This window comes from Typopeltis vanoorti, chromosome 6 (assembly GCF_054136105.1).
Source record: "Typopeltis vanoorti isolate ZY-2024b chromosome 6, IOZ_Tvanoo_1.0, whole genome shotgun sequence".
Taxonomy (NCBI): domain Eukaryota; kingdom Metazoa; phylum Arthropoda; class Arachnida; order Uropygi; family Thelyphonidae; genus Typopeltis; species Typopeltis vanoorti.
Genome location: NC_143554.1, coordinates 66479549 through 66494490, shown reverse-complemented (window position 1 = coordinate 66494490; position 14942 = coordinate 66479549). Strand labels below are relative to the sequence as shown.

Below are 14942 nucleotides of genomic sequence, written 5' to 3'. Positions count from 1 at the left end.
TGACACCATTGCGGAGATCCAGTGTGAATTGCAGAAGGTGCTTGACATGCTTCGAAAAGAAGACTTCCACGACACATTCCAGAAGTGGCAAGAACGCTGGGAGCACTGTATTGATGTGCAAGGGGACTATTTTGAAGGTGATAGTGTGTAAACATAGATAAATAAAGTAATTTTTCGCAAACAGTCTCGAAACTTTTAGATACCACCTCGTATGTATCTATATAAAAATATGAGGTTATATGCCATGTCAGATGTGTAAGTAAGATGCTAAAAATGTAATATTTGCATTTGATTTTTGCAATATTCGCTGCATATGTTTTTTATTGAATATAAATACGATAAATATTATAATAATATATGTCTATATTACGATTGTTTTTCGATGGGGGCCGTGAAATATTTTAATTTTTCCAAAGGGGGCCCTGACATTCAGAAGTTTGGGAGGCACTGCTTTAGATAATGATGCTAAATAAAACAGAATTCCAGTAAGAAATATGGAAGTGGGGAAACTATTCCAGAAAATGCAGTCAACTTTCATGAAGTGAAAACACTTTATAGACGGCTAAATCATTATAACAAACAGCTATTCTTCAGGAAATTTATTATTACAAATGCAGACCTGTTATTAACAAACTTTTCCTTGGGTCTTTCTGAGTTTGCTAATAAGTGGACTCTACTTAGTAATGATTCTTATTACTTACTAACTCTACTTACGTTGTATAAACATTTAGAATAATTTGAAGATGATTGCTTATTTGAAGATTGAAGAATATGATTGTTTAACCATCTTACCGGCCATTATGGATCAAATATGCATCCTCTTATGCTTTGTATCCATCATATATTTCAATGTAATATCAATGGTATTACAATTTAATATGCACTTTGCATATTAAATTGTATTAATATTGCACATCATGGTGTCCAACCTTGCCTGGGACACATTGAGTGAAGAGGAATTGTTTTGAGCTGCATATAAAATGTATAATATAGTTAATGTATATAAGTAACAAAACTTTCTTTATTTTTTAAAATTTTTTTATTATAACATTAAAAAAAAAAAAAGAGGGCAGCATAAACACAAAACTAGTGAGATATTTGGCCTTGTTTACATGAAACCAATGCATCAATGTCTAGTTCAATGGAAGTGGTTGCAATTCGTAGTGAGCTCTCAAGATTCTCGCCAGAAACTTTCGATCTAACTTTACTCTTCGTATGCTTCATTCTTGAACATAGTTGTTCACAAATGTACGTATTACCAAAAAATGGTGACAAATAAAGTGAAGCGAGGGATATTTTTCTCTAGGAAGATAGGTCTTATAAAAATCTAGCAAAGAGACATTATCAAATTTTTCTTTGAATTGAATATCTGATTGCAACTGTATACATTCCATTTGAAAATTCGAAGGTAATGCATTTGTCAACTGAAAATGGAATCACAAATATACAAAAATATTGATAATTTTTTCCTAAATCTTGAAACCTATTCTCAAATTCCTGCATCAAAATGGAAAGAAAGACTGCATATTTTTCGCTGTTCACAGAATCGTGTTTAGCCAATGTATCGAAATGCATAAAATTATTTGCCATAACTTGAACTTGCCATGATTTAAGTTTCATTTCAAACACTGTTATGGTTTGAAACATAGTACAGATCAATTGATTTTCATATTGAAGGTGCATGTTTAACTCATGTAAATGAGTTGTTAAATCAAACAAAAATGCTAAATCTGCAAGCCATTCTTTATCTTAAAGTTCTGGTACAAATTTTTCTTTTGATTCCATAAATAATATGATTTCACTTCTCAAATCATAAAATCTTTTCAGCATTTTACCCTGACTGAGCCACCTTACTTTAGAAAAGTAAATGATGTCCCCATAATCAGCATCCATACTCTTAAGGAACTCTTGGAATTGACGATGATTCAATCCCTTGGACCTTATGAAATTCATAATTTTGATAGCGATTTGCATGACATTATTCATTTTTTAATGCTTCTGTGCATAAATTTTCTTGATGTATGATGCAGTGATATTTCATCAAATGTGAGTGTCAGCAGCAATTGCATCATCTTCTATTAACTTTATAAGTTCAGCTTTTTTACCAATAATTGCCGGAGATCAGTAGCTATCCCAGATACGTTGGCAAAGGTTAACGAAAATAGCTTCAATGTAATTTTTACTGCTTCATACAAATCAAGAGATTTAGTTGTCTTTTAATGGCACCAAAAAAGTCATTTCTTCAGTATTATATTCGTTATCAATACCTGTAATAAAAATGGCAGTTGAGCTGTGTCTGTAGAATCAGTACTTTCATTTATTGCCAAAGCATAAAATTTCAAATTGGCAGCTTTACTCATCTGTTCTCTTTTGATAGGCAAATTGAAGAAATAAGGAAATCTAACTATAGTTTGGTGAAGCAAATTGATTTTAGAAAAATCTGTCTTTTTATCAGGACAAATTATATCTGTGATGCTTTCCATACATTGTTTAATAAACTCTCCATCAGTCAATGGTTTTGATTTTTATGCAATCAGACTTGCTACCACATAAATAACTTTTATAATAGAGTCTGTTGTTTAAGTTATAACTTTGTTGAGATGAGAGACTTTCTTTCAGTTCCTCTATTTTGTTTTTACAAAACATTCCTTGGTATACATAGTATCTGGCAGCATGTCTTTGCGTATAATGTCTTTTCAAATTATAATCTTTATAATTTGAAAACTGACACGATTTCCAAACAAATCAAGCATAGTATAATTTTTTTTTTTTTTTTTTTCTCAAAAAAAATACTCATTTGTCCGTTTTTTTTATTGAACACTCTTCCTTCATCCATGATTTTTCTTTTTTGGTTCTGCTTTCTTTTGGGACTATGTTAAATACATGCTAGGGTAAAAAATTTAATAATTAAATAACCATTTATTTATTATATTATATAGTATTAGCGATGTTGTAAATGTAATTATAAGAATATCATGACCAAGAAACTATTTGATGAATTTTTGTACTTCCTATACCACTGATGCTAGAAATTATTTTAACTTATTCAATAATTTTATGAAATAACACAAGAATCTCAAGTTTAATAATTAAAAAAGAATACTTATCTATTTAATGACAAAAATGCTCATCTTCATAGGAACAAGCACATATAAGCAGGTTGAATTATGATTGATAATCTCTGCGTCTTACTAACCAAGTTGTGCATGTAACGTCTGATACACAGAGGTTTCAATTTGACTGTGTGTGTGTGGCAGGTGCAGGAGCAGAAGTTAGCACTGCATTGTACCCTTCCCTACACAACATTCTGTTGTCACCCATGCAGTCTGCGCTTGAGCACCATGCAACCCATGCAGTCTGCGCTTGAGCACCATGCAATAGTCATGTAAAATATTGCTAAAAATCACATATGTTTAAGATCTTATGGGGGCTGCATTACTAACAGTCCAGGGCTGCATGCAGCCAATGGGTTAGCTACCCCTGGTGTACATTTTAATAAAAAATATTACAGTTTTAATTTCAGTTTTAATTTATTTAAATTTCAATGTCTAATTAAAGTTTTTAAATTAAAAATAAATAAATAAAAATTGAATAAAAACAATTAAATTTTTTTCTCTTTTCTAGAGGAAGAAAATAAGTTAAAAGCACTGCAGGAGTTGAGTGAAGATCTTGAGGTTGTATTCTGAACAGTTTCCTTGTTGGATTTTTTTGTGTTTTGGTTTCAAATATAGAATTTTATCAGAAATGTGTATATTTTAAAAAAAAATGGCAATTAAGCATACATTTTTCTAACAAATAAAGGGGGATTATTCTATACTTGTTAAATTTGTACAGATAACTTGTATTTATCTTGAATATTAGGATCTCAATCTGCTTTCATCTTAATATTGAAATGTATATAAAATATAACTTGGAGTCACCTAATGGGTAAAGCTAGATAACTGAAGGAAATCACATAGCTTTTTAAAGAAAGTGGAGAACTGACCATGACTTTTGACCAGATGTTCAATATTCATTCCTTATGGTGCATCCTATTAGTAGATATCTGCTTTGATGCCGAAAGAACGAGGAGGGACTGGCAGTTTGAGATTCTGACAATTAAATTATATTCCTGTTGGCTTAAACCAAAGCACAATGAGTACAACATGATGAAATTTCATACAGTTAAACATGGCCTCTGCTGTTTTCATCAGGAACTAGTGTACAGTGAAATGTCAGGTATAGAAATAGTCTAACTCAACATCCTCAAAAGTCAATTTGGACACCTTAACCATCAGTGTAAGAAGAATCAGTGAAAAAGAAGTGGTACTGGTAGAAGATTTAGAGAAACACCTTGTTGACATAATTGGTGTTATTACCAGAGGCAGCTTGTGCATAGACACTGCAGAACCCCCAATTTTTCTTGATATATAAATATATTTATTAATTTATTTATATTTGCTTGTAATATTTAATTTTATCATCAACAATCCTATACAATTCTCTTATTTTGTATAAAAAAAATAATAAAAATCCATCTTGTAGCACTTAGGAGGGCGAAGGACGTTAGCACTATGTTTACCGGTGTCATATTGCTGTGTGTGTGTGTGAGAGCATATGCACATCATAGTGAATGCGAGCTATTGGTGTAATGCAGCACTGTCCGTTGCGCAATTCCACTGTTTTTTATATGCAGAGTGCGCCAGTAGTAGAGTGTTCGTAGTGCTTATCGTGTTTACTTCGTCTCTTTAAATATTTAGACATTACAATTAAAGGATTTAATTATGTCCAAAAATTGTAAATCCATTCCTTTAATTACAATTAAAGTAATGGATTTTATTTTTAAGTAATTTTGAATTATACTAAACTATAATTTTATTGATAATAAAGAATATTTTTTCATGAAACAAAACAAGAAGAATATATTTTATTTTTAAGTAATTTTGAATTATATTCTACTATAATTTTATTGATAATAAACAATATTTTTTCATGTTTAATTTTTTTAAAAAAATTTTTACCATCATTTTGATATTTTATCCCAACATGTACACACTATTAGTACAGTGTATATGTATATTTCGAAAGTTGCAGCTGCCACTGGTTATTACTGACACTAAAAACAGAAACACGTGAGATTCTTCTAAATAACAAAAACAGCAATCATGGCAAGGAAGAAAGTGTAATATTCAATACTAAACACAAAGTTAATCTTCTTGAATAGCAATCAGGATCAAATAATAATGTGAGCAAACATCAAACTGACATTGGACAATGAGAAGAAGTGCAGAAATTTTTCAAGTCTTTAGAGAAAATAACTAGCATAAAGAAAAACGAAAAGTTGGTCCTTGTTGGAGATCTAAACAGTAGAATAGGAAATGAATAAGATGCACAGAAATGTTTTGGGAAAATTTGGAGAAAACGACAACTAATAATAATGTTAAATACTTCTTGGATTCCTGTTCAGAGAAAAGCACTAGTCATTACTAACAACACCATGTTCCAGCAAAAAAGATATGTATACTTTCACATAGAAAGAAGGCACAAGAAATAAGAGAAGTCTCATTAACTATGATATTGTTGATAGTAGTGTATTAATGTTAATCCAGGACATGATTATACATCATAAATTTTGATCTGTACTCTCAAAGGGGACAATTATACATAGGTTTAAAATAGGAAGTGATCACCATTTAAAATTATAAAAAAAGAATCCAAGTTGACCTTTGATTCCTTTCTAATCATGCAAATACATATGGAACTTTACGAATGGCTTCGTATTCATACAAAACAATACATAGTCTATACTTAAGTTATCAGTTACCAGTTAGAATTGAAGGAAATACAGGAAGATGGTTTGATGTGAAATGATGGGTAAGACGAGGGTGCCCATTATCTCCACTCTCATTCATCATCTATATTGAATCACATTATGAAAGAGAGTGGCATTAAAATTGGACATATCAAACTTAGTTTTTGCTTTATGCAGATAATGTTGTTTTACCCTAAACATGTCTAGTACAAGTCGCGAGGATTCTTTAACTAAATTGAATAACAGCTGTAAAAATTTGGAATGAAAATCATCAAGAAAAAGATTAAAACTAGAAAATAGTTTTGAAAAAAATTTTCCACTGCATTCTGAATGAAAATACTATAGAACAAGTAAAATATTTGCTATTAAAGCACAGTTTTTAGTGAAAATAGCATGTAAAATCTGGAAATAGGCAATAGAATAAGCATATCTGGTATGGGTAGCCAGCTGAATAAATTTATATAGAATAAGAGAGAAATTAGCCAAAACACCAACCTAGCAGTATACAAGACAGTCTTTAATCCAGTTTTAAGTTATGGATCTGAGAGTCGGGTTAGATTAATCACTTGGTTAAAGGCTAGAGATTTGGTTTGGTTTGGTTTATTTAAATTTTTGGCTGAATTGCTTCAGCCATACCATATGTGGAAAAAAAGGACACCTCATTCTGCAACAAAAATGGAACATTACAATAAATGCTGGCCTGTTGGCCAAGTCATTAACATATCCACTCTCCAGCCAAAAGGCCATGGGTTCGAATCCCGCCGTGAGCATGGATGTTTGTGATTGTCTGCAGAAATGGTGGTGGTTGGTGGATTGAGTGGTGGAGACATAGTTGTAGAGTAGCTGTCCTCCCTCGATGAGTCTTAGGACTCCCTGGAGGTGTCAAATAATAAATCACATGTGCCAGAATTCCTTTAAAATCATAGATGAGCTCCTCAGACATTGCACAGTACTGTACAATGTGAAACATGGCCACATGTTGAGCTTACTGACTTCCAATGAGGTGTTATTATAGGGTGTGATATCAGCAACCTGTCCGTGCATGCAATGGCAGAAAAATTTGCAACATCCACAGTCAACTGTTTGAGATGTTATTAGTAAATGGAAATGTAAGGGACTTAAAACTACCAAGAAACATTCAGTGCGAATGCCTAGACTTCAGTCCAGAGCCTCCATAGCTCAGTCAGTATAGACGAAGTCCTTTGGTCAGAAAGACATGGATTCGATGCCTATCCATGACATGAGAAACTTCATCTGGTTTCTTTTGACTAAAAGTAAGTTAGCCAGTCTCATATGGAAGTAGGGGTTTTTTCACCTGGAAACTCGGGTTGTTCCCCAGAACAGGCACACCAGCTCTTTGAACACATGAATTTACAGCCATGAATACTATGGCAATATGTGAAAGAGATAGGGTCCTCGCCATATTTTGTAATGCCTGTAGTTAATCATTAGTTACATCATGGTAGTTAACCTCTTAGACAGGAGATGGGATGGGAGATCTCCCATCCCATCTTGTAAACAATTGAGACTATTCAAGCATAGTCTCAATTTGTTCCCCTTCCAAGCAAATGACTGAAGCTCCTGATGGGTTACTATCAGGTTCACTTGTGTACTACCTAGCATCTGGGCTGAAAAACTACTTCATTGCTGCATCCTCAAATGGAATAAATGCTGACTCTCTCTCATTTACTAATAACTGTGTTGAGCATGCCTAACAACACTTATAAGGATAAACTTGTAAAGTGGCAATATTCGCCTGAACTATATTATTCCCTCAAAAGGTCGTATGAATAATATTCAAAACAAATTTTATCATAATTCTTATAGAAAAACATCATAAGTAGATATTTTGTTTTTAATTATCTAATTATTAATATACAACACTTATTTGTGCATTAAATATAATTACTGTTGCTTTTTTACACCGTTTTTTTTTTTTTTTTAGACTGTTGTGTCATCACCACAATACCCGTCATTCCTGGAGCACTCTTTAAGGATTTTTCTGAAGATTCTTCAAGAAGGAGAGCCACATTTTATAACCGAACACAATGTACAGGTTAATACTAATTTGTTATTGTACAAAGAAAATTATACATCTATAAAAATCAAGCAACTATACTGAAATATATACATACCAGCCACTGAATTAGAAATTTTTATGCAGTGTATATGCAAAATACTAGGTCATGTGTGTCGCCACGTGTTTTAGACAACTACTTGAGAATGCATCAGTAAACGTCAATGTTGATCACAAAGGAAAAAACAGAAGATCTTTCAGAGTTCAATGAAGGGCATATTGTGAATGTCCATCTGGCTGGAGCCATGATTTTGAAAACAGATCTGACTGGTTTCTCAAAAGATGAGATATCTTGGGCATTTAATCAGTGGAAAAATATCCCACATTGCTTGTCTAAGAGGTGTAACTATGGTCCTAAGACAGTGTCAGGAACAAGATCACTGTCATCTGAGAAGGCTTGTACTGACAAACTTCCTGTGCTTCAAATGCTGCAATTGACTAAAGCATTTAATGAAGGCTGTTCCTGACTAGGTGTAGGGAATTGAAGAGGATTGGTATTGGCAGTTGCATGCCTATACAGAAAAAAAAAACCCACTGAGTTCTTCAAAGAACTGGAAAGTTCATACAATGGTGTCGAGAACACCATGACATGACATTGGAAGACTGGAAAAAATGTCGTGGTCCGATGAGTCGTGGTGCACTGACGGTAGGCAGAGAGTTTGATGGTATCCCCCATGAAGCAATGAGTCCAGCTTACCTTGTAAACACAACTTCAGGTTTTGGTGGTGGTGGTGACATGGTACAGGACAGGGCCCTTGATATTGCTGGAAGGTTGGGTGTCCTCCAAGGAATATCTGAACATTGCTGCCATTAATCCTGCAGGTGAAGATTGTTTCATGAACAACAATGCTACTGTCCATTGTGCAAGAATTGTTCAGTAGCAGTTCAGCAAGCATGACAACTTTCACCATCTTTCCTGGCTACCCCCAAAGCCTGGATCTGAACCCCTATTGAGAATGTGTGGGACATTTTAGAAAAACAACTTGGAACAAAGTCCTCATCAGTTAAATCTGAGTCAGTTAAAGGACTGTCTAGTGAATGCCTGTTATGATGTAGATGCAGTCCAACACCTTGTGAAATCTATGTCAAATTGCATACGTGCTGTAATTTAGACCAAAGGAAGTCTAATATGGTGTTAAGTAAAAGTTTCTAATTCAGTGACTGGTATGTTTTTGTTTTCATTTAATTTGTAACAAACTGAAATGTAAATGATGATGATTACATCTTTGATCACAAAAATAATCACAAATGCTTATATCTTAAGGATAGTAAGCAAACATTTTTAGCCAGAACACACACACAAGAAGTTCTTATTCCAAGAGTTGCAGGTTAAAAGGACTCCATATGTGCCTTTCTAGTAACAGAGATAAATGTTTAGCTGTATTCAAACTCGTGCTAGGTCCTTTGTTTTTTTATTGTCAGAAACAGTGCCATACATTTTTCTGGAGCACTAGCCATTTTATTTATTGGATGAGCATTATCTGCATCTGAATGAGAATTTTTGTTTTGGCAAAAGAAAAAAAAAAATTATTTGTGCTAATATGCATATTTAATTAATTACTGAAAAGTAGCATCCAAGATATCTCTTCTTTATCAGTCATTTTCTCTCCAGTACCAGACAAAGGCCTCCAATTTCCTCCACTTCTCTGTGTTAACTCAATTCTTGTCCTCTCTTTAAACTCATCGTCTCAGCCACTCTTTGATCTTCATGTAATTCTCTTTTCATCTCTTGGATCCAATTTGGATATAATTTTTGTTCTTTGTCTTGCTCACTTCACTGCTTCATGAATCTTTTAATGGCTGTTGTATTGTCACTCACCCTGTTTGAGTTCGTTCCCAAATATTTTACTTATCATTTTGAAGAATGATACTGAGCAATACTTACCTGTGTGTGTGCGTGCGCGCACACACACACACGTGTGAACTTCGGCTTATTCATATTTTTTAATTTCACTTCATGTCATGGTCTAAAGTATACAGCCATCGAGTATTTCTCTTTTAACACAGATTAGGATATTTTTTTTTTGAGTGTTGTTTCATAGTGTTTTCTGGATGCTGCCCAGCTAAGTTTAATGCATCCTCAAATTTTTTTCCATGGGGTGTCCTATTCTTCTAGCATATGTTCTAATTAAATATAGAAAGTATAGAAAATGCTAAGAATTATAAAAAAAATTTATATATTTCTAATGAATTTCTAATAGCTTTTACTGGTTTCTTGTTATGTATTCATTACACATGGTTTCTGTTCTTGTCTCTGTTTATATTCAGTCCTTTTTTGAGAGTCTCCAGGCCTTTCTCTTTACAAAACTTGTACAACTGAAAGAATAGCTTGCTGTAGTGCAACATATGCTATAGTGAATTTCTGTGGTAGTTGATGCTATGGAATTTCCTACTCAGAATTTTTTGGTAGTTAATAACAAACTGATGAGTGAATTTGCAATAAAGATGATGTTTGCTGTAGTGAGCAGTGATTGTGTATTAACTGCTTTGATTGTTCCTTGAAAATCTGCTTATTTGCCAAACAAACAAAAGTTTTAAGCTTTTTCGTTCATTATAATTCTTTTGTTCATTACAGACAGATACATAACCAGTAATTTAGTTTGTGATATATGCATGGTATAGTAAGTTACTGGGAAAGAGAACAAACAAATTCCACATGATCCATAAGCTACAGCTAGTGAATCATATTTATTTATGATAGGCTTCACACACAATGATCTTGCCATCTCGTATTCTTTCTTTCAAAGTATCCTTTTAGTATTCTTTCTTTCAAAGAAAAGAAAGAAAGAAGGAATTTTGTTTACTTTTCAGGTTTATTTCAAAGAAATCCAAGAAAAGTTTTGTTACTCTGTTATTTTCTTATATTATTATATTTTCTTTAGAACTCACCTGGGTAAAAAAAAAAATTTGCAGCTTTATGCATAATTTTTATTTCGAAACCTGTTAATATACCAGAGACTATTTGATATAGAAAAATATGTGAAATGGTATAACATCACAATTTTTTTTTAGTGAAGACCAAAGAATACTTTAGAAATACATAAGTAACTGTGGTTATGTGTTTTTTGTATAAAATGTTTGATTGTATTTTCAGTGATTGTGGAAGAATGGAAACCCCCAAGTATAACATTAGCATTCACCACTAGCATATAAATTATATGTTCAATGAATTGCTTGTTAATCAGAACATACATGCAAGTTTTTCTTTCTGAGGAGTACAGTATCTCTTTTTTTTAAAATAGTCATTTTAAGAAAGAAGAAGAAAAAAATCATTTGTAGAAAGTGAGTGGCCACTGTAGTTTTCACTAATACAATGTGCATTTTAGAAAATGATGTTTGCAATACCAGCTTATGGCTTATTTGAATACACAGCAATTTGGTGGGCAGTTTTGTTTTGAATATCATCAAATGGTAATGTTGATAGGGGAAGTATAGCTACTGTTTTTCATTCTGATGTTTTTTTTTCCTGAATTGCAAGTCGCAACGAAATTTGGAATACTTGTTTGGGATTCTTCTTTTAATTGTTTCTTTCTTAATCTTGTTTTACACAGCTTTTCATGCCGAAAATGTCTTGTATAAATATGTAATTTTTATATAATGTGAACATTATTTTCCTAAAATAAAGTAAAATATATTTATGAAATATCCTTTTAGCAACTTCGAAAGTTAATCCTCGAGATCATACATCGCATTCCAGCCAATGAACATTTGCGGTCTCATGTGAAACACATTTTAAGCTTGATGTTCAAATTATTAGAGGTGAGAATTTTTCATATATATAATAAGTAGTTTATATACAGAATTTTCTTTAGGATATATGTATAGAACTGTACATTTTTATACTCTTGCATAATACAATCTACATAATATTCAAAAAATCTAACGTAAAAGTAATATCATCGGAAAACTCCTTCAGATATCTGCACTGTGTGTGTGTGTATATTTATTTATTTGCAACTTTATATGCAGAATTGAACAGAATAGTTTTTTGATAAAAATGCAAAAAAAAAAAAAAAAGAAGAAATAAAAATTAGAGCAATGTGCAATATACATATTTGCTGTTTTCATGCATATGTAAGTGTTTTCTGATTTATGGCAGCACATCTCTATTTCAATGATTTCATTATTCACATTTGAAAAATATGGATAATGACTTCATTAAAATCTCTTAGTTTATAGATATCTGTGAGAACAAGCACTATATCATATACAAAATATCTAACATACACAAAGAAAAACTATAAAATTTGTATACAACTAAGAAAACATTGATTCACATATCTGCACATTTAAAAGTAAATGCCATTTGTATCACATTTCATTCATTTTTTTAATGAATGGTACTATCTGTTACCGATGAAAGTTTATTTATAGTTTATATATATAAACAAACATTATAGGTGTTGAGCAAACAAAGCTAAGAAAGCTGTGATTATTCAGTAATTTACCAGAAGGAGAAACAAATTTAAATAAAAAGTTTTATTACTTATTTCTGTGTAGATAGGAATTTTAATTGCCATCATAAAAAAAAAAAAGGCACAGAATTGAAGATATAAATAAAAAGTAAATGCTGGAAACTGAGTTCTGTAGTGAAGCTATCTCTATGAGAGTACAGTAAACACTTTTTTTTTTGTCACTTTTTAAAAAAACTGTTGCTGATGAAAACTTTTCATATCCTGAAAATACATGTTGAATCATTTGTTGTTTACAATTCAGTGATGTAGGAAAGCTTGCAGTATATCATGATAGTACTACATGAAAAGTTTACATTATTACTAACTTCTTATCCAAGACAAAATGTTAGATCCATTATTGTCAGAGCTAACATTTTGGTCTTCTAGGGCATTTCTTATTGTATCAATCCATCTAGACCTTGGTCTTTCTTTGGGCCTTTCCCTTGCCATCCTGTTGACGAATACCTGTTTAGCTAACCTTTCCTTTCTCTCATTCTGTTTGAGTGACCAAAACAACCCGAGATTAGCTCTGCTCACACATTGCTGAGTGTTAACAGCATCAAGTTCTTTGCTGATATATTCATTTCTCATTTCACTAATTTTTCTCAGAACTTGTATCTGTCGTCTCCAGTATTTTTGATTAACTGTTTTATTTCAAATCTAGCCTTCAGATCTATAAGTTAAAGGTGGCTTAAACACTGTCTGTGTAGAGTAGTTTTGACAAATTATTCCATATCAATTTATTCATTGACTACCTGCCATGCCAGTCCTGCTAACAATGTTGCCTGTTTCCATATTTAATTTGATATATTTATTAAAAAAAAATTTCATGTAATAATTGAAATGTTTTATTTGTACTGGATTTATTTAGTATGCACATGAAAATATATTCAGAAGTATATCATCTGCATAAAACAGTAGTTAAGATCAACATCTCTATTTCTGATATCAGGTTTAATGCCATTTCCCTTCATAATATGATCCTTACAGATGATGAATGATAGTGGACGTGTACTCATGTCTCACACTTGATTTAACACAAAACAATCTTCCTCTATTTTCTTCAGTTCTAACTTCTGATGCTTAACTCAAATATAAAGTATGTTTATTGTTAAGCATACAACTCAAATATATAGACAAAGTATTATTAATGAATTTTTTTTAAATCAAATCTTTTGAGCATTAATATTGTTTTATCATCTCATATTGGAGCAGGCAGGAATAGTCACAACTGTTGTACAGAAAGCTAAGTCTGAGTATGAAAAGAAATTTGCTCTGCAAGCTAAAGATAACCCACAAGAATTCTATCAATATACTGCAAGTAAAGAAAGAATAACTCATCGAAACATAGGTGGTGCAAGCGTGACAGATTCAGAAGAGGTTGTTCAACTAATGAGTGTCCATTTTGCTGAAAGCTGTCAACTTAGTGCATGCAACATTGAGTTCACTGCTTCCTCATCAATGAATGAAGAAACTCAGGTGTATGAAGAGAAGGTATTAGAGCTGTTGCACAAACTGAATAAGAATTCAGCAATAGGAATGATGGGATATCAGCATGGGCGCTAAAAGAGTGTTCAGCTGAATTGGCTATTCCTTTGACTAGGCTATATAATTTGAGTTTCAGAACAGGGAAGATTCCTCAAGAATGGAAAGAATGTATTGGCCAGCAAAGGTTGATCGATTGGTAGAGCCTCACACAAAAACTTAAGCAAGTTTGGGTGCAGTTAGTAGTTGGAAGGGATTCATTCGTTCGATGCTGTTGGCACATTCCCTTGTACTCTCTGGAGGTGTCAAATAATAATAATAATCCCATTGCACAAGGGTGGTGCAAAGACCAATGTGTCCAACTATCAACCAATCGATATCCCAGGAGTCGTGGTGAGAATTTTGGAAAAATTGGTTATGGCTTGCATTTAGAAATGGGTTGATAGTGAATCTCTACTTTGCGATGAACAGCATGGCTTTAATAAGGGGAAAGTCATGTTTTTGCAACTTGCTCACATTATATAATGTTACCCTTGAAGTAGACAAGGGAAATGGATACACCACCATGATACTTTTGAATTTTGCCAAGGCTTTTTGACAGAATACTGCATTGAAGATTGTTGCATAAATTGGAGAATATGAGTTTGGATTATAAAATATTAGCGTGGACAAGAGGATGGCTTACTGACAGATATCAAAAAGTGGTATACAGGGGATGCGAGTCTGCAAGATTTAGGGTAACTAGCTGTGCACCACAAGGATCAGTCCTTGGTCCACTGTTATTCAATCTGTACATTAATGATATTGGGAAGGATTTGACAGTTGACATACAGCTATTTGCTGATGATGCAAAGATAGGTAGGATAATCAAAACGCTGTTGATATGCATTACTTGCAGAATGATTTGAATAGGCTGGAGTTGTGGGTATGGGAAAATGGATGTCAGTTCAATGCCCGTAAATGCAAAGTCATGCAGTTTGGTGTGATTGATTATCCAATGTTTATTATATTGGTGGGATTTTCCTAGAAGAAACTGAGGCTAAGGATCTTGGAGTGTTAGTAGATAAGTTAAAGTTCAAGGGCCATGTAGCAAAGATTGCAAATACAACTCAAAAGTTAATTGCAATTCTGAAAT

The 14942-nt window shown here is 32.7% G+C and overlaps 1 protein-coding gene across 1 annotated transcript in view; it reads left to right on the top strand.

Moving 5' to 3' along the window:
- Positions 1–14942, top strand: part of Nipped-A (Transcription-associated protein Nipped-A) — a 936100-nt gene that overhangs the window by 24283 nt on the left and 896875 nt on the right. Inside the window, exons 2-4 of the mRNA XM_090393977.1 lie at positions 3625–3674; positions 7737–7847; positions 11523–11627. Of these exons, the coding sequence (XP_090250103.1) occupies positions 3625–3674; positions 7737–7847; positions 11523–11627 (266 nt within the window). The remainder of the gene's footprint in view (positions 1–3624; positions 3675–7736; positions 7848–11522; positions 11628–14942) is intronic.